Genomic DNA, 21,512 nt, shown 5'->3' with positions numbered 1-21,512 from the left:
ATTCAAGCAGATAAGGGTACTTTTGTAGAATGTTATTACTGTTATTACAGTTATCAGAGCCAGATTATTTCATCATTATAATAATGGAATATTTGAGGCATTTGCTTCATTGTTAACTGGCTGCTGATCAGTTATGTGATGCTTTACACAAATTTCCTATGCATAAGCTAGCAGTCTTGAATCAGTCAGTAATAAGTGGCTGAAAAGCTCATTTAGATTCTTAAGTGGATTTGCTAAAGCTTCCAACTGGCATTTTCCACCTTAGTTTCCCTGTCATGATATGCTTTCAATTTGCAAACTATTATCCATTTAGCATCTCTTTTTTGTCTATAGTTGTGTCTTTACTTCTCAATACCATGGCACAACCAAGGCATGTTTATTTTGATAAAAGTATTTGACTTAGAGCATGTCCAGTACATTTTTTAAAAAGGGGATTAAGAACAACCCAGGGAGTTATAGACCAGTTAGCTTAAATTTGGTACTCAGAAAGATAATGGAGCAAATAATCAATGCTAAGCACCTGGTCATGGCACCAGTGAACACTGCCCATTATGCTGCCATCATTGGTGCCAATGTTAATAAGAAAATAGGGTTATAAGTAACAGTCAATATGGATTTGTCAAGAACAAATCATGTCAAACCAACATAATATTCTTCTCTGACAGGATAATAAGCCTTGTGGATGGGGGGAAGCAGGAGATGTGGTATATCTCAACTTTAGTAAGGCTTTTGATACTATCTCACTTGACCTTCTCATAAACAAACTAGAGAAACATAGCTTAGACAAATCTACTATAAGGTGGGTTTACAACCAGTTTGGAAAAGTGTACTCAAAGCTGTATTTTCTACTGCACGTGTCCGATGAAGTGAGCTGTAGCTCACGAAAGCTTATGCTCAAATAAATTTGTTAGTTTCTAGGTGCCACAAGTACTCCTTTTCTTTGTACTCAAAGAGTAATTATCAATGGTTCACAATCAAGCTGGAAGGGCATATTGAGTGGGGTCCTGCAGGGATCTGAGATGGGTCTGATTTTATTGAATATTGTCATAAACTATTTGGATAACGGCAGAGAGAATACACTTATAAAGTTTGCAGACGATACCAAGCTGGGAGGGGTTGCAACCATTTTGGAGGATAGGATTACAATTCAAAATGATCTTGACAAACTGGAGAAATGGTCTGAAAAGAATAGGCTGAACTTCAGTAAGGACTAATGCAAAGTGCTACACTCAGTAAGGAACAATCAGTTGCACAAATACAAAATGGGAAATGATAGGCTAGGAAGGAGTACTGCAGAGAAGGATCTGTGGGTTATAGTGGATCACAAATTAAATGAGTCAACAATGTGATACTGTCGCAAAAAAAGCAAATAGCATTCTGGGATACATTAGCAAGAGTGTTGTAAGCAAGACACGAGAAATAATTCTTCCAAGACCTCAATGAAGTATTGTGTCCAGTTCTGGGCACCACACTTCGGGAAAGATTGTACAAACTGGAGAAGGTCCAGAGGAGAGAAACAAAAATGATTAAACATCTAGAAAATATGACCTAGGTGGAAATATTGAAAAAACTGGGTTTGTTTATTGTGGAGAAGAGAAGACTGAGGGGAAACATGATAACAGTCCTCAAGTACATAAAAGGTTGTTACAAAGAGGAGGGTGATAAATTGTTGTCCTTTTCCACTGAGAACAGGAAAAAAAGTAATGGGCTTAAATTGCAGCAAGGGAGATTTAGGGTAGTTAACCTCTGGAACAAATTACCTAGGGAGTTTATGGAATTTCCATCATTAGTGGATTTTAGGTGTTTGTCTAACCTGTTCTTGTCAGGGATGGTCTAGACTGGATAATAATCCTGCCCTAGAGCAGAGCACTGGACTAGATGTCCTATCGAAGTCCTTCCCTGTATACCACAAACACATCTGTAAAATTATACATCGAGGACAAATGTCAGCCTTGGTGTAACTGGATTGAACTCCATTGTTCCCACCAGGGCTGGATTTGGCATGCAATATTCACACCACTCATCTTAATGGTAGGGGTTTGGGGGTTTTTCAGTGAGTTGTTATTTAAGTCTTTAGGGTTGGTGATTCCTGACAGAAAATTGAAATCCCCAAGTTACTCAGAGAGCTGGAACAGTTTGGCCCCAGCAGTGCAAGCTTCCCCACTAGAGTTCTGCTGCCTTTCTAGGAAAGAGGCTATTTCAGTATCTATACATATTAAATTCTCTGCCTTTCTGCTGAGACTCTCTGTGATGTAGTGTATAAACCCTCCCCTGGAACTGAATGGGTTAAGGAGCAACTCTGGGTCCAGGCAACCCTGCCCAGCTGCACATGCAGAGCATGCTCCAGCTTAAAAGAGAGTCAGACAGCTAGGAAGAGCCTTGACGGGGCAGGGGGAAGGACCTACCCTGAGAATTCCTGGAAAAGGGCGCTGCAGTAACCTCCTCCAGGAGAGAAAGAGCCTGCCTGCTAACCCCAGAGGGACTGATGGTTCAGTTATTATCTTTTCTTTTACTACTTCGATGCAAACTGTACGATTTTGGCAAGAGTATGGGTGGCAGGAAGTGGCCCAGGGAGGCAGCCTTAAGGCACTCCTGGGTGCTGGACATTGGTACCTCTTATCTGGGACCCTGGGCCAAGGCCTGGTGGAGTAGGTGGGCCTAGGCTCCCCTACCAACCCCCCTTTTTAAGAAGGGTATGAAAAGCCTCGTTTTTAAACTCTCCCTGAGGGCAGGAAGGAAGGGAAACCCCTGGCTGGGACTGGACACCCATAAGGGTCAGTAGATGAACCCTGTATGTTTCTTGGAACCCTGTCACACCAGAGAGAAATTTGACTGATGACCTGACCAGAGCGTCGGGTCAATCCCCATAACAGACACAGTCACAGGGCATGATGGTGGCCCAGGAGACAGATGAGAGTCATGGCAAGCAGAGGCCTAAACCCCTAACCACTAGGTCATGCCACCAGTGAACACTGCCCATCACGCTACCATCATTGGTGCCAATCTTAATGATTTTTATGATGTGGACACATACATTATGTATGTATAACCTGTAAATGTGTAATGTCGGCAGTGATGAGTGCAATAAACAATTAATGGTGCCATTTATAGTGCAGGGCCTTGTCCTGTCGTTAAAATGGATATACGTGGATGTTTGGAAAGAAATATGGAACCATAAGTTACTTTAGTTTGTCAGATGACTCAGAATGAAAGACATTCTCAAGAAGCTGGATACTATACTTTACATAGGTATTTTGCTATGGAAGGGAGGGCTATGCTATAAAATATGGGATCCATTTTGTGCTTATTGTAAATATATACTAATGTAGGGCTTGAAAACTTTGCCAGACATCCACTAGCTAGGGGACCAAACTTACTTGCAGAGACCGATATGAAAGGTGTTACCAGCAAGCCTCAGACCCCAGCACCTGGGATTCTGGCCAGGGTGCTGTTCATCTCCCTTCCCAGGGATCCATCTTTCATGTCAGCATCTCATTGATACTGTAGGTGTCAGGTAAATTTGAATCTGCTCACCCCACTCCTCTGCTCTTGTTGGTTGAAGGAACCTACACCATCCTTCTCCCCCTACTCCCACATTCTCTTGACTATTGAGAAGTGAAGTCAGACTCTGTCCCCCTCCTCTGGTTTCCTGACTACTATGGTACTCTACCCATCCTCAGTCAATTAATAAGTCTTCCATCAACCTAGTGTGGTCTACAGCAGGGGTTAGGTTGGCATAGCTACACCTTTTTTAGGGGTGTGGATTTTCCACACCCCTGAGAGACATAGCTGTGCCAATGTACGTTCCTAGTGTAAACCGGCCCTCAGTTGTGACTACAGAAAGCCCTTTCTGGTACACCTTTTAACTCTGGACTTTAAGGAGCCTTAAAGTGGGCGTAAGTTGTATTTACACTCACTCTGAGGCCCTTTTACATTGCCAGAGTGGTATAAAGAGGACTTAGTGTGCATTAGAATCAAGTCCAATGTCTGCAACCTAGTCTTAGGATTTAAAAGCAGTCATTTCCTAAGTGAATCATAGTGTAATCAAGCCTAGTAGCAGCATCTTAAAATTGGTTAATATCCATATTTGGGTTTCCTGGATGGTTTAAATGGAGTGGCATATTATCTTCTCTATAGTCATCCTAAAAGATAGATTTGATGGCTGGGAGCAAAGATGTGAAATTGCTATAGGCTTCTTCTCTTATAGCCTGCCACCTATTTGATTTATATGATAAGTGATCTCAGATGACCCTCCAAGGCACTGAACCATTAGAGAGTTATGTTGCACTGTGATAAGAAATCTTCAGAGATACCTAAATCTTCCTTTACCACTGGGACTTTCATCTGTTCTGGAATACAGAACATTTTTATGTATGATGTTGCTATCTCGCTAGCCATGCTAATATTCAAAAGGATACACAGATTTAAATCAATAGCACACAGATAAAGACCTTAAAACTGAAGTATTTGCCAAGTGCATGTTAGGACAGCTCTTTCAATTTTATTTTTTCTTTTGTATTCTGTTTCTTGAAAGTTGAATGGCCAGAAGGGTTCACATTCAAGTTCTCTTTTAATGCTCTGACCAAGCAGGAAGCTGGCCAGCATGCACACTACAGTCTGAAAGCCATTTCAACCAAGGAGTGATTTTCTTATTTTAGCCTTCATGTATTCATGGATTATGTCCTTTCTTAGTTAGCACATGTACTAAATTCAGGGTTGGTTTAGTTGTTGTCTTCTAGGAACAAGTGAAAGTGCCGCTCCTTTTGCTTTGGATCATAGAGGGATATGTGTTTTTAGCCTGAGATCAGTAAGGGTATATCCAGTTAACTACTGGTTTGTTTGTTTTTTTCAGGAGAAAATAGGTGCTGTTTATCCGGATTTCTGCTGTTGCATCCATATCTAATGCAGCATTGTTTAAAAATAATCTGCCATAAATGTGAGCTTCATAGTGTAAATTTGATACGTAGAGTTCATCTACTCTATATCAGGTATAGGACATCAAATACTAGCCCCTTATAGTATTGTAGGTACTATAGTATTTAGCCTCCGCATTACCACACAAGGGAAGGAGAGTGTGCAGGTGCCTACCTCTACTCAGACTGCTGGGCATATCAAAATGGACAAGATCAGGGGAGTGGTGCAAGAAAAGCTGTTCTAATTTGCAGCCTGCCAACCTTGGCAGCATCATGTGAATGTTTACAACTGCTGCATTTGTTCATTGAAAATTCTCCTGTAAGAAAGAGATTTCTCTTTAAAATAAAATTAATGCAAGAGAGAGATGAATAGTCTCCCCATGCTACTTGGCTTTTTGCTCAAAGATATTTTATGAGAGGCAGCTCTTGGCAAATTTAAATGATCCTCTTCCTTAAGCTGGCAAATGCTGTCAATTCCGGTCCTTTTACACTCACATAAATCTGTAAAGTTGGCATCCCAGATACACAAGGCAACAATAAAATTGTGCAGGGGGACAGCGCAAGGGTGCTATAATCACTGCTGGTTCATGTCAGCATTCAAAAAAGCCTCTATTAGGGTGTTATTCTATGAGCTATTTCTTTTGAAACACCATTACCTATATTTGCTAGGAGAGACTGGTCTTGGCTGATTATATTTTAATTTTTAGGAAATGCACTTTAAATAGAGTTGTGTGCGGGAAGGGGGGTGAATGTATAACAGAAACTAGTAAATAGTGTTAGAATAAATTTTATAGGCCCTCCTTTGACTGCTTTTGTTTAAGAATTAAAGCCATTCCCAACAGGCTACAACTGTACAAAAAGAGAACACCCGGTGTGTGTTTGTATAGATTCACATCCTGACTGCCGACCCACATGCTCATACAGGTCCATAAACCATCCCCACAATGAGACAACAAATAGGAGGGTAGTATCAAGCAGTGGTAGGAGAGGAGCAATTCTGTGGCTGAAAAGCCACTCCCACTGCCCCTGCATATAGCAGTGGGGAATACATCGGAAGGAGTTGATGCCTCCTCCTTTGTCTCTACATTAGAGACTCTGGCTCTCTGACTGGATGACAGCTGAGGAAACAAAGTGGTGCCTGAAAAACCCACAAGACAAAGATATCCCTTCTCCCCCAAGCAATTAGGTGGGAAAGGAACCCAACTCTCCATTATCCCACTACTTCTTCCTTAATAAATAACCTTTGGGTTCTTTTTATTTGTCTTTTGGGTACGCTTGGGTCACATTTTTCAAGCTTTTCTCTGCCATGAATGGCTGGGAACTTATTTTAAGAAGTAAAGATTCTCCTATATTCACATGACTCAAAGAGCACCAAATAATGGGCAACTCATGATAAAATCATGGCAAGAGTGGGTGACATCAAACAGGACAATTCCTGCCCCGGGCCTCAATGTCCTTCTTGCATTCCCAGATTGCTCTGTATAGGTTATTACAGTCCCTAGGGGCGTGGTCTGCAGGGCCTAGGGAGACAGAGAAGTATGTGTATCATCTCCTGCTCCTTTTCTGAAGCTCTCTGGGATCTGACTGGTCCACAGTTGTAGAGTCCCTCTGTGTCCTTTAACATACCTGTCTGATCCACCCCAGGACTGGGCAACCCTGCATGGATCCTTAATACACAGAAGTGCTCCCAAGTTGCTCAGCATTACAATTTGCTGCACACTGTATATTTGAAAACTTTTGGTGGTATTCTGCTCAGTTACATCAGGGCATCCCCATTGACATCAATAGGACTCTTTCAGTTGGGTTCAAAGGGCTCTGGATAAAGTCCTGAATTTGCTACAGAAATTGTTTTGTAATGTAATTATTAATTTTGTTGGTGCATGTGTATGGGCCGGAGGAGGGGGGATACATTTGTATCTGAGAGAGAATTAGACAGCAGGATAGAAGAACAAGACATGTCAGACTTATTACCGATGCGGAAACCATTTTTTCATTTTGTTCATAATGTTGTTTTGAACCTTTGCCAGCCTTCTGTGAGGAGGCAGGAAGGCCACTCCTGAGCCCACCCCATGTTTCACACCCATTCATCATTCTCACTTTGCAGCTTTTGATGGAGCTAGTGCTTTCAGGAGAAAGACTTATTGATTAGAATGAAGTCATTGTCAGCATCTGGGCTTTTATTGCTCTACTCTGTTTTTTATTCACTGTGTAGAAGGTGTTTGTGGTATTTTACCCTAACTTGGCAAATTCCATTGGCCTCTCTCCACTTATTCCTCAGAGTACTCTCACTTTGTCCCCTGCCCTTTTGACCTACTCAAGTCTGTCATGATAGTGCTCAAGCATATGGTGGGATCACTAAGGGCATGACTACAGATACAACACTGCAGCAGTGGAGCTGCATTGCATCTGGTGAAGATGCTCTATGCCAGCAGAAGAGAGTTCTCCCATTGACATAGTAAAACCACCTCCGTGAGTAGCAGAGGCCATGTCAGCGCGAGAAGCTCTCCCGTCGACATAGCGCTATGCACAGTGGTTTAATGCTCCAGAACAAGCTTTCATTACAGTCTTCCTTCAACAGTAGAAAAGAAGGCTACAATATAATAAATCATTTTTACTTCTAATTTTCCTACTCTTCTGTAAGAGAGATCACGTATTAGTTGCTGCTGAGATAAATTCTTAAGAAGCATCTCTAAATTTTATGGGATTTTTAGTCCTGCACTACTTCCCATGTCTTTGTGGGTCTGCTGTGTTGTGTTTTCTTGTCTTCTGTATGCAGTGAAATCCTTTTTGTAAATAATTGGTGTCAAGGTTCCTTCCCCACTCCGAACTCTAGGGTACAGATGTGGGGACCTGCATGAAAACCTCCTAAGCTTACTTTTACCAGCTTAGGTTAAAACTTCCCCAAGGTACGAACTATTTTACCCTTTGCCCTTGGACTTCCACTGCCACCACCAAACGTTTATCTGGGTTTATTTATTAGGAAAGCGTTGTTTGGAAACGTCTTTCCCCGCAAAATCCTCCCAATCCTTGCACCCCACTTTCTGCAGAAGGTTTGGTAAAAATCCTCACCAATTTGCATAGGTGACCACAGACCCAAACCCTTGGATCTTAAGAACAATGGAAAAGCATTCAGTTTCTGAAAAGAAGGATTTTAATAGAAGTAAAAAGTCAAAAAGAATCACCTCTGTAAAATCAGGATGGTAAATACCTTACAAGGTAATTAGATTCAAAACATAGAGAATCCCTCTTGGCAAAACCTTAAGTTACAAAAAGACACACAGACAGGAATATCCATTCTATTCAGCACAGCTGAATTTCTCAGCCATTTAAAGAAATCATAATCTAACACATATCTAGCTAGATTACTTACTAAATTCTAAGACTCCATTCCTGTTCTGTCCCCAGCAAAAGCATCACAGACAGTCCCAGACCCTTTGTTTTTCTCCCTCCTCCCAGCTTTTGAAAGTATCTTGTCTCCTCATTGGTCTTTTTGGTCAGGTGCCAGCGAGGTTATCCTAGCTTCTTAACCCTTTACAGGTGAAAGGATTTTTCCTCTGGCCAGGAGGGATTTTAAAGGTGTTTACCCTTCCCTTTATATTTATGACAATTGGGCAATAGAATAAATAATCCTGAGCTATCTCAAAAGGTTTTAGCAACAGATACTGTCCCTTTTGTAGATCACTTGGTTTTCCCACAACATGCGGCTTGCAGTATGTTCTTTGAGCTCAGTATGAGGATTTAGCTTCTATTCCCTTCTTTTGCTTGATAGACTAAGTCAAAATGTTTTTTTAAATTAACATTTTTGTGTCAGATAGTTCCTCTATGCATGTGCACAATTGGTAATGTAACTGCTGTACAATGCAATAGATTTCTATGTGTGATTCTAATATTATAAAGTGATGTATGGAATGAACGTTGAAGTGAGAGCCAGGGAAGCCTAAATTTTAATCCTGATTCTGACCCTATAGCCAGTCACTCAGGAACAGATTTTCAAAGTTAAACTCTAATCCAAATTAAGACTAGAAATAGGATGAAATTTTCTAACAGTGGAGTTAATTAATCACTGTAACAATTTACCAAGGATTGTGGACAATTTCCCATCACTGGCAATTTTTAAATCAGGATTGGATATTTTTCTGAAAGATATGATCTAGTTCAAGCATGGTTATTGGACCCAAAGCAGGAATTAACATAGGCTTGTGTTATGTAGGAGATCACAGTGGTCTCTTGTGGCCTTAAAAATCTGTTAATCTGATTTTGAGTGCCTCAATATTTGGATGTCCAACTTTACACACCAAAGGCCTCATTTTCAGAGGTGTTGAGTACTCCTCTTCAATGGATGTTTAGAGGGGCTCCTCAGATCAGTTTGCTTATAATGATACTGACCTTCTTCGTAAAGTGCTTTGAGATCCACTGATGAGAAGTGCTATAGGTGGTGGAGGTGTTATTAAGGGAGCTAGGTTTAGGCACCCAGATTAGGAAATTGTGGCCATGGTATCTGAAATTGGTCGCTATATAAACAAACAGCAAAGCTAGAAGCCATTTCTGGAAACTCAGATTTCTGCCTCAGATATTCCAGTCTTTTTAAAATGGGGATTAAAATGCTTGCCAAGTGCCTCACAGTGTTTTGTGGAGAGTGATCATTAATGTTGGAACACTTCTTGGAAGAAGAGTCATGCTATCTAAGTACCAACTAATATTCATCAGATTAGCCTTCCACATATACATTTGAGTATAACATCCCAAGTATATTGTGGTCGCTCTAATTACAGGTGTGCTAGAAGTTGGGGTGAGCACAGGGACCCCTTTCCCTTTCAACACACCTGCACAAGGGGTACTCATAACTTGTCTATGCTGAATAGACAATGTAAGGAAAGGCTGCCTTCAGTGCTAGTAGCCACACAGGGATGATGTCTGAGTAAGGTGATCAAACCAAGACTCAGGCCCTCTTTAAGGGCTTGATCCAAAGTGCATTGATGATAAGTCTCCCAGTGACTTCAGTGGGATTTGAATCAGGCCTTTAACATGCAGAAAGAGCTTCTCCTCACCACCTTGCTCTCTGCATGCCTGGATTATTATTCCTCATGCAGTCATAATGGCTCCAGGCCCTGCTGCTCAGGAAATGCACCTGCTCCCTTTTTCTAGTGCTCCATTGCTTCTGATGAGGCATAATTTGGCCCATACTGCTCTTTTAATAGCAGGCCAGTAGCACTCACTGAAGACCTTTAGCAATTTTCAGAGCTGCTGTATCCAGAATGAATAATGGTTACTCTCCCCCCACTTTCTAGATTATGTTATGTTATCTACTAGTATTCTCTTGCCAATAAATGCTTCTTTAAGTCACGACAAGGTTTCTAAGAAGAAAATAAGAGGAGTTATGAAGCATAAATAAAACTTGAAAACAACAGCTTGGAAGCCTTTATATGCACTGTAAACAGCTTTTATCATTAAAGTCTATCTGAGCATTGCAGGTGGAATTTGGCACATAAACTATACAAGAAGAAAGGCAAAGTCTAGGTTTGAGGATTTGACATAAAACAGTGGACCTTCTTCCCACTCTTCAAAAGAGAACTGTGACATTCAGTGGAGGTAGCTCATTCAAGTCTGGTATGCAAGTATTAATTATGTGGTAATTTATGCACGTTACCAAGATGTTAGTTTGTTCCTCAGACTTGTTGTAGTTCAAAGTTATTCTGCTTAGTTCAGTCCTCTGTAAAAAGCTGCCCTCAATTTTATCACACAAACACAAAGTTGAAAAGCAAAGTTATCTAAAATTTGGGGAGCTTTTAAGAATACCATTCAGCTTCTGTACATGAGTCAGTCTGACAGAAGAGTAGATATCACTATGGGTGCTGCATTTTCAATCTTATATATTGACTGGCTTTATTGCTAGATATTTTCTTCACATGAAGAAAAGTAAAGATCTGGGTAATACTGATGACTTACCAAATTCTACCAACCCTCTGGAATAGTGTTGTGGCCAAGTAGGCTGTTACTGAGACTAGTGGCTGATTGGGTGGTGTCCAGTAGCAGCAGGGTTAAGGAGCTTGGCCCAGCTTTGAAAAAGCCAGTCAGCCTGGGACGTTAGTTAGCCTAGATGCTTGGCTTAACTGGAAGCCTGGGCATCTTGAAACATTTGTTCCCGTCCTGAAAGAGACTTAGTTTAGCTTAGGAGCTTAGCTAAGGCAGAGACCTAGTCCAGCCTTGAAAGACTATCATAGTCCCCTATCAGCAGGTGGTATGGGAATCCTTGTAACCTAAGTTAATGCAGTTGCTAATGGAGGTAAATTTTAAAGGAAGTATATTTTCAATGTTTCGAGTCTTTTTCTGCTGCTTACTTCTTCACAGTAGTAGAGTCCACCACCCACAGTTCATGCGGAACAGTTCAGTCAGAAAACTACATGACAAAGGTACTATCATCATGAGTAAAGGTGGTAGCAACGGTCCCAAAATATCTTTCAAGCTAAAGTATGCCACAAGAGCACATCCCATGATAACGTTCAAGAAGCATCACAGCATCACCCCCTGCCCTTGCCTCAGGGTATAGTAACTTGCTGTGGGTCTATACCAACAGCAAATTACTACAACCTCCTTCTTCCCAGTGCCAACTCTGCTCCACTGGCTAGCACCTCAGTGAGTGAAACCAAGGTTCCACCCACTCTCAGTCCATCTACCCACAGCAGACAAAGAGCACCCATTTAGCCATGTGTATCCAGTCCCAAGAACCAGGCAGCATGTGCAGTAGCATAAGGTGGGGGGGGCTGTCTTCTGTGAGTGCATAGGCTGAAGAACAATCATGCCCACTGTCTTTTCCTTACTCTTCTATTTGTTTCTCTCTTTCTCCCTAATCTTACCTACTATATGGCAATACTTAACAGGCTAATACCAATTCCATTTAAAGGAATTAGCCTTCCATGATTTCAGAATTCCATAGCACAGGAGCAAATTGTTAAAAAATATATATATTTATGATTGTATTACCTAACCACTAAGTGATTCAAGTAATCACAAAAAGGTAGTGAGGTTCCCAATCCAAGACAGACAAGGCAATTTCTCATGGTTTGTTTTATATTAAATCAACTGCATTATTTTGTACTTAACAAGCTAAAATTTAGGTTATTAGAGACAGTAATCTAAATCAGATTTCATAACACAAGTTGGAATGTAACCATAATAATGCAAAGTACATATATTTTATGTATTTTTATACTATGATAGTATTTCATAATGCGTGTATTTGTTGTATTTATACAACATATTTTAAAAATATTCTTGGGATAGCATTGCAATAACTTTCATTACCCTGGATAAGCCTCTGCAAACTGGAACCACTCTTTGGAGGTCATCTGACTGCTTTCAAAGTTATACATATGAAATGTATCTTAACAGCTGCAGAGCTATGTGGTTGTGGGGGATGCTACCACTTAATTGCTTTCTCTTTCATGTCACCCACCGTGCCTCTTTTCCTCTGACACTGACTGCCCTGTGCACTATCCATCAGAGGAGAATGTTTGCTCCCTTTGTCATTTAACCAATATGTGGCCCCTTGCGTCTGAAGTCAAGAATTTCTGCTACCCACTCCAGGGCTAACAGTTCCACTGTGGCTGCTGTGAAGGGGTGGATGGAAGCAAGTTTCCAAAAGGCATAGATAAAAGCATATTTGATTACCTACCAATCTACCTGTTGGAAGAATACTTAACAAGATTTATCTAGCAGTTCAAGCACCGCTATTTAGTATCTTTTTAGTTAAATATCAGACCTGCCAGAGCGTTAAACCCCTCATGGGATATAATGCGGTGGCAGGTTGGATATTTAAAGTCAGAGTGTGATTTCCTATATGTGCAGGTGCCTGAAAGAAGTATTCACAGACTGAAAGAATTGAAAGTTTTTACATAAAATTGAGATTTGGAAAGAAGGTTGAAGTTTCCACTAATGGGTTGGGGTTTTTCCATTATTCTGGAAGCCAGACGGGCACAACGTCAAACAAATATGCTGACAATGTAGATGCTTACAAAGTGGTTTCCTTAGCAACAAAAACAATATGAAATCTTTCCAAATTTGGTTTCTCCCTTGTGTGAGATTCAAGCAACCCAGATCCTGTTGATAACACAGCTATCTGATCTGAGTGCAGTGAGGCTGCCAGAAGAGGGCCAGATGCTTAAAATAGGGGCTGTAGTGGTTACCACAGTCCATTGACTGTCTAAATTATGTTTTGTGCATCTCTAGCTAAGAATCCCTGTTGCTGAGGAAATTGAGGTTGTCTCTGAAGTGACTTTCAGATGGTGTTAAAGTCATGTTAGCATGTTTCCTGTGTGACAGTAACTTGCATTCTGGAAGTTGCTAATCATGCTAACACAAAAAGGAACTTGCTCCTTAGCAGTTCTGCATTACATTAATAATAAGAGACTGGCTCTGGCTTTTAAAGCTCCCCTGAGACAAGTGCCCTACCACATTGCTATCCCGTGGTCCTCTGGAATTGTTCAACTGTATTAAACTTGCTAATAAGATAAGAATTGTGTGTGTTATGGCAGAGCGAAGAGCCCTTTTATTTTTACCAGGAGCAACTCACTTTTAAAAGACAAGATAGCTTTTTCCAGTGCAGCAGTAAACTTTTTTTTCTTATGTCTAATTCATTTTCCTCTGTAAAGATTTGTTTAGTTGAGCTACGAAGGCAAGTGCAAACTAGCTAGTGCAGCAAAGAAAAAAAAGCAGTCACCTTAGAAAGTGAACATCTACCAGTCCTGAAGCTAAATAGCAGAAGGAAATACAGAGAAAATAACTCTTTCTGAGATGTCTGCTTTTATCAAGGCCACTCATCTGCACAGCAGGAAAGAGAAAGTGAGAGAAAACTCATCTTAAATGTGAATCATAGTCCAAGGCAAACATTTTCAGCCAACACTGGAAAAATGTAGATTCAGTAACACCAAAACATTTTGCAAATATAACTAATTTTCACCAAATTGTTCATGTCAAAACTTCCCCTTTCTCCCCCCGCAAAAAAAAAAAAAAAAAAAAAAAAAACCAAATCAAAATGTTTAATTTTGACATTTTCAAAACAAAACATTCCAATATTTTCATTTTGCAATTTCCTTAAAAAAATTGTAAATATAAAAAATGCATAAAGTTTAATTGAAAAGCTTTGCTTTGTGTCAAACAAAAATTTCAAAAAAAATTGTTTTCAGTGGGGCTCAAAATTAAATTACCAGCCAGCTGCAAAGTCCATTATTTGCATAGCTCTAATTAAGATCAGCCATCTCTGTAGACACTGAAAGCAGAAAAATGAGGAAAGGCTAAGTCATTGCCATTTAATCAGGAATGTGTAAGGTTGGGTGCTCGGAGTCTCAGTGGTGCATTAGTACATTGTCTCTGGAATGCCAAATGCATGGCTTCTTTGATAAAAGAGCTACCTGTTCATTTCTAGCAGAAATTAAGAGCTGTGCTATACTTATATGAAGATATTCCCCTCTAAAACATCTCCTTTTATTCAAAATATTAAACCTTTCAATTACATGAATTGTTTAAAAAATGACTTACATAGCTATTAAATTGCTTGAGACAGTGCGAAAAGTTCCTGGCCAAATGTGGAGGTAAAATAAGGACACACCTTTTTAAGTACAATAAAAGTGAGTTTTGGAGCAACAGAATAGAAAAACAAAAGATGTTTTGCTAAAAATATAGATTCTCTCCCTCCAAAACTGGGACAAATGGCATGTTTACAAATGCTCAGTTATGAGATAGATGATACTTGGCTGTTATTTAGTGCCTTCCACCTGGAAATCCCAAAATGCTTTACAAACTATACTGCAAAGTATAGTTATCCCCATTTTACAGCTGGTGAATCTGTGGGGCAGGGAAATTGTAACTGGTCTGAGAGAGAGCTGGAGTTGAGTGCCTTAGCCACAAGACCACTGCCAAGATTGGCTGCCAAAAACTGTCCTTTCCAAGAAATAGATTACCATTAAAATTCAAACTTGGTTAGATAGGCTAAATTTCCCAGAGCTTTTAAAGAAAACATCAAAACACCATACTGGACCCTTCTTTCAACTGTGACAACTCATTGGAGCAGAAATCCAGGGTTTGCTTGGTTGGCTTTCTTTTGTTGTTGTTGTTTTTCAGCTTCCCTTGATTGCTTAAAACTGAAGTTGTGTGTGTATAAAGATAAATAAACTTACAACAATTCTACAAGCAGGAAAAAAGCCCCCATTGATGTTAACTTCCTTCTTTTATATCCCAAAAGTCACCTTAGGTGAAAATTTCCTTTTTAATATAATTTAGATTCAGGCAGTGATTTGATGGGAAATTCCTTTAGAATAGCTCAGATCTAAAAAGTATGAATGTTTGCTTTGACTTTGTTAAGCCTACAGGAAAAACATATGAGACTCTCTCTCTTAGGTACTTCTGTGGTTACTATCACTGTAGTATCTGAGGGCTTCACAACCTTTAATGTATTTATCTTCGCAACACCACAGCAAGGTAAAGAAATATGCTATTACCCCATTTTAGAAGATGGGGCACTGAAGCAAAGACAAGTAATAGGCCTAAATTTTCATAAGTAGCAAGTAATTTTTGTGCCTCTATTTTTGGGATCTCAACTTGAGACACTTTGGGCCTGTCTTCACTACGGGGGTAAGTCGACCTAACTTATGCTACTCCAGCTACGTAAATAATATAACTGGAGTCAATGTAGCTTAGGTCGACTTACCCCAGTGTCTTCACTGCGCTGCATCGATGGGAGATGCTCTCCAGTTGACTTCCTTTACTCTTCTCAGAGAGTTGGAGTACCGGGTTCGACCAGAGAGTGCTCTGCCATCCATATAGCAGGTCTTCACTAGAACTGCCAAATTGATTCCTGCTGCATCGACTGCAGTAGCATCGATCTCCCTGTAGTGAAGACCAGTCCTTTAAAAAGCTTGATTTTTCTTCCAAGCCCCTTCTAAAAATCAGGTTTTTAAGGTGTTTCAAGTTGGGCACCGAAAAATCACTAGCCCCTTTGAAAATTTAGGCTTGAATGGCGAGGTCACAAAGCGAGTTTCTGGCAGAGCAGAAAGTCTCCAAAATCCAGGCTAGCACCTAGGTATAGCTCCCTAACTACCCTTCCTCTTTTGGGGGGTTAGAATACCTACCTCATAAAAACTACTTTGCAGTAATTTGGAATCATTTATCGTTTTGTGCTGCACCACTTTAGGAGGAAAGACAAACCAATTTGGTGCCCGCCCATACAAACTTAAAATGTGTGTAATTCTAGTACTACAGTACCATTCCAGCAACTTTCAGAATGAGATGAGTAGAGCTGGGCACAAAATGGTTTTCCTGTCCCATGAAAACTTTTGAGATTCTGGAAAAATTTTCTCATCCTGAACTGGGATAAAAAAGTCAAAATTGTGAAAAATTTCATAAACCAAATATCTGATGTGGTGGGGGAAGAACTGGTACCAGTCAATAAAATTATTTCATTTCAGTCATTTCTAAACATTTTGTTTCAATTGAGGATTTTTTTTTTAAATTGTACTATAATTAACTGATTTTTTTAAGAAAAAGTCATTTTGAACCAGAAAACTGATACCTTTCCTTTACAAACAGGCTCTTTTGACAACTTAGAAACTTTTCAAAAAGATTTTGAGCCAAAACATTTGTTGAAACCAACTTTCCCCCGGAAAGTTTTGATGGCGGCAGGTGGACGGGAAGTGGAAGTTTTGCTGGAAAATTCCTGACCAGCTCTAGTGATTAATCCCATCAATTTCAGTGGGTCTTAAAGGTATACAGGGGGCTTCTGTGCTTCACTGGATTGGAGCCTAAATCTCTACAGTTACTTATCCTACAGTAAATCTGCACCACTGTACAAAATCTGAATGAACAAATAGTAAAATGAAAACATTAAAAGTAAGTAGCATAGAATTTCTATGCAGATAATGACAATCAAAGTTGTTACTTTAAATCTGGTGTGAGCTAATTATTCTGTTACTATAAGAGTTATATCTTTATGTATTGTGTCTTACTACAAAGCACCTGTCCACAGCTCTCAGTACTTATACTGTTTTATAAAAACATCTATAGCATTCTGTTGGATCATTTCACAAGAATTCTCCCTAAAACTATCCATCAGTCCACTTGTACCTCTCTCAACTTACCCATTCATATTCTTCCCTCAGTTCCTTCATGTAATTTATGGGACATTAAGGGCTGAATTCAAAGCCCAATGTAACATTTTCAAATTGAATTTCAATGGCCCTTAGACTCCTATGTCACCTATGTAGGCACTCTTGGAAATTTTACCTTTTATCCCCGTGTCCAATTCTGTGCTGAAGGGGGCCCATGAGAAAATTCTGCCAGCAAAATGAAAGAAGGGGTGGATTGATTTCTCTGTCCCTGGTGGTATTCTTTCCCCAATCTGGACAGTGCTAAATCATCCCTGCCAGAGATGTCTAGTCCTGAGGGCTTATAACAGTACTTCTGAAGAGACAAATCTTTTGCCTTTGGAATAGACCAGATAGCACCATGAGTCAGATATTTTCCAAACATTTCTTGGGGAAGCATACACCCCTGGGTTCCTCACAAGATCTTCACCTACACGGACCGCAAAAGACAAAAGTAAATCACTGTGCTATATTATCAATCAATTCCTAATATTTTTCCAGGAATAAAGCAGTGCAGCTTAATATGAGTTTGCCAGCTCAGTGTTGCTGCCTCCTTCCTTATTATGATTTTGAGAAAAAAATATTGTTGAAATGGGAAAGCACATACATTGATTTCCCCCGTTCCTCTCCTCTTCTCTCAGTTAGCGCATGTATCTCTGGTCTGTGGTGTTTATCCCAGTAAGGGGAAAAATGTTTGTGGTAGTCTCTTGTTTGAAATATGGATGTCACCCGAGCGCCACCATCTTGACCACTGTGTTAAATTATCAAAGGTTAATATATAAATTTAGCTTTCCTATAGATGAGAATCACTTTGCTGTTGTTTTGTGTTTACTAATGGATATTCTTCTGTGTTTTGTATCAAACAGTCAATGAAGGCTCAGGAGAAACCAATCAAAAAGAGACGTCCACTTGTGACATTTGCCAGTTTGGGGCAGAGTGTGATGAAGATGCAGAGGATGTTTGGTACAGTAATTTTACACATCTCTTCTGTTATTAATGTCTTATTATTTAAAGGTGTCATAGCTCAGAGACTCACCATGTGAGAGGATATTAAACAATAATGTACACCCTTTCTCTTGTCCTCCGCCTAAAGTCCATTCATCCTACACATAGATAGAGGCATTGCAAAACATGCTCTGTTGGATTGAGAGCACTTATTTGGAAGGGCAAACATGATAAAGCTATAAGACTGTCTCTAAACTGAGAGTATAAAACAAACAGAAAGGAACAGATTAAGAAAAGAATAGGGAGGGAGTAATACCAAAGAAGGTTATTAGACATGGTGTTAGTCAACTGATTCCAACCAAACACAGTGTTCTGTGCACCAGTCAGGCATGAAATTACGAACATTGCTTCTCTTCAGTAAGGAAGGTTATGGATGTGGTAAGCTAGGAGAAAGCACGTGATAAATTTGTGCTCATTTTGATCTGATCTTGCCAAGCTTTCAAAGGCCTATGATTTTATGCTTAAAAAAAAAAACTGGCTCTGAATCCAGTTAGCAAGAGAAATTGTGCCACTGAAAAATAGAAGCAAGATTCTTCCTGATTATATGTCTGTAATAATGGAACGAGACTGAGTTTAAAAAATTGCTTAATTTTGATTTTGTCTAAGAGTATTACACAAAGCTTCTGTTTCCCGGTAGGACCTTCACCCAATTATTCAGAAGTGCTTTGGTCATGTCTGTGTCAAAATAAAACTTTGTTAAAATTAATATATCAGAAGTCACAGTCCAGTGGTTATAGTTTCATATTTAGGTGAGCTTTTAAGTTGAAGTAGAAGAGAAGAGAAGGATAGGGAGTATAACTGAGTACAGGATAACGTTATTAACCATGATAAGCTCTGTGTAATGCTAGCATTTTTTGTTTGTTTGAGGGAACATAACAGATAAAATAGCCTAATTCCCTTCCTTTGAAACATCTGTGAAGAACAACATAACTGTAGGAACTGAAGTGCCTGGTCTTTATTGACAGGCAGTCTTTCTTCAGAGGAATACGCTTTGGGGTGCAGGAGGCAGGGAAGGACACTTAGAAGGATGTTACTAGTTAATTTGGTAAGAGGTAGTAAACCAGATTTCAAAGCAGAAGTAAAAAGACCATGCTAAGGCTGTTAAAGGGTTGTTTTGAAGTCAACAGTTTGTGTGCTACAACAGAGCTCTGTTTTCCAATTCCTACCCCCGATTTATTTTTGGATAAACATATTTCTAAGAAATAAGTCTTCTGTGTGTAAGCCTCTTTTATTATTATATTTCTGAAATGGAAGCAGGCTATGTATTGAGAGCCTAGATTTCTTTCAAATATACTGGGACTGAATTTCAGAATTTGACATGAACCAAAGACAATCACATTCCTTCATATACATACACACAAATTCAGTGTGTAAAAAATAAATGCTCCAGATTAGGTGAATAACACACATCAGTTTATTATTTGATCGATATTTTTATCAAGTCTCAGAAACAAACTTTCTTTAATTATCTTACTTGACTGATTAGCTTTGTGGAGTCCAAATTAGGTCAATGGTTACTAGCAAGCATTGGGAACTATTGTTATGAGGAAATTAGCCTAGAACTTTCAGTTTGTCCTATCAATCAGAAACTGTTCCAAAGCCCTGGGGTTGGTACTTGATTCACTCTAAGTAACAGGAAAGCAGGCTGGTAGTAGAAACTGATCATAGAGAGCCGTGGATATGAAGCTGGCTGCTTGCCTAACACTTCTAGAGTGTCAGAATAGATCAGAGAAGAGAGCACAGGTGTGATAGCAGATGTGGCTGGGATGCTAATGATTTAAAGGGACAATTAACATTATTCTGAATTGCTACAGTCTTCTTTTTTTCAGTCCCTTTTCCTGTTTTAGCTCTTTTTTGTCAGTCATTGTCAAATGCCACTCAGCTCAAGAGAGCTATGTGTTGTCACTATTTTTTAAAAAAATTTTTGACTTGTATGACATTTGAGCTATTAATGGCCCGACTACTGGGATTCTGTTGAGAGGCATGTTGCCCTGTAACAGATTATTTAAACTGGTAGAATGTGTGTGGCCATTTTCTGGACAATTTGGAGAAATTTGTAATAAACAGATAGCTTTCTGCACGCTTATTAGTCCATTTTACATTCTACCATTGTAAGTGTGTGTGAGATCTGGCATTCCATTAGTGAACATCTTTACTGTGTTAAGAACAAAGACTATTCAGCTTGAAGTCTTTAACATCTTGCTTCTTTTAATCTGTGAAATCTTCTTGTCACCAAGAGGATCGTGTATTACTGGCACTGTTCCCACTTTTAATGCACTTTGCACCAGTAGGCTTCATGAATATTTAAAGTGGGGCAGTGGCCGTGCTCTTTAGCACTAGATTGCAATCTGTTGGTAAATCAGATATGTCATGTTGCTTACTTTGGGTTTGTATTTCTGAGCTTGCTAAGGAGTAATTGACTTTGCAAGACAGGGCTACTCAGTGTAACGCCTGAGAGAGATACAAAAGAAAATGGAGAATGAAACATAAGGTTCTGAACAGAGTAAAGTATTTTCGAGATTGTCCAAAAAGCATTTGACGACACTATTAAACTCTCAGCTAGTGTATAAATAGTACATATCAAATGGAGTGCTCTTTAATCTGGTAAAGTGGCTTAGTGTCAGTGTACAACCATGTCAAAGACCCAAATGCAGGTCTTAATCTCTTGTTTTATAGACCACTGAGGGAGTAGGCATTCTTCCTACACTATGCTAGTCATGGTATGGAAAGATACCAAGCGAGGTCTGAGATGTGTCCATTTAAGTGGCATGATGTAACTAATAGAAATAAACCTTATAAATCTGCAGAATTTCTATAGCAGAAGAGATGGGGAAAGGACTGCAGTATTTTCTTAAATCAGGATTAAAAGCTGAAAACCTCTGATTGGTAAAGTGAATCAAAGTGAAAATGTTGTACCAGGGTTAAGTAATACCCTTTTCTTTTGCATTTCAATATCAAAGTGTAGTGAGCATGTGTACTGCAAAGTGCATAGATTGTGCAGAATAAGACACAGTTAAAAGACTTGCACAGATGTATAAAGTATACAACAGAAAATAAACTCCTCTCCCCCAAAACATATACACTCCTTCCTAAAGGTATTAAGCAAAGAACTCTTTATCTCATATTTCATTTCTAATCACTAATATACATTGTGTAAATTCTACTACATGGGAAATGAATAAACCAGTTAGCAAAAGACACATATCAATATGTTTAAAATGCATTTTCATGCAAATAAACTGCATACTTGTACAAATCTGATGCAACTGTTAATAGCAACTACCCCTAAAATCAATAGCACTCAATAAATCAATATTTATCTTTATTATAGTAAAGAAGGAAAACATAAAGGAAACTAATATCTGATTTTGCCAGCTTCCCAATCCACATAGCAATTAGGTCAGTCAGCACTGGGTCCCTTCCCTCTTCAATCAGTTGGTCTCAACCAGAGGATCTAAAA

The 21,512-nt window shown here is 39.4% G+C and overlaps 1 protein-coding gene across 3 annotated transcripts in view; it reads left to right on the top strand.

Annotated features, from left to right (window-relative positions):
• TMEFF2 (transmembrane protein with EGF like and two follistatin like domains 2) overlaps positions 1 to 21,512 on the top strand; it is a 172,726-nt gene that overhangs the window by 79,647 nt on the left and 71,567 nt on the right. For all 3 annotated transcript variants that reach the window (XR_012154338.2, XM_073306223.2, XM_073306224.2), the window contains exon 5: positions 17,914 to 18,010. Coding sequence is in view for 2 of the 3 variants with exons in the window: in XM_073306223.2 (XP_073162324.1) it covers positions 17,914 to 18,010 (97 nt within the window). In the remaining variant the exon portion in view is untranslated. The remainder of the gene's footprint in view (positions 1 to 17,913; positions 18,011 to 21,512) is intronic.

The sequence above is a fragment of the Lepidochelys kempii genome, chromosome 11 (genome assembly GCF_965140285.1).
Source record: "Lepidochelys kempii isolate rLepKem1 chromosome 11, rLepKem1.hap1, whole genome shotgun sequence".
Lineage (NCBI taxonomy): Eukaryota > Metazoa > Chordata > Testudines > Cheloniidae > Lepidochelys > Lepidochelys kempii.
This window is presented reverse-complemented; position numbering and strand designations above follow the sequence as displayed.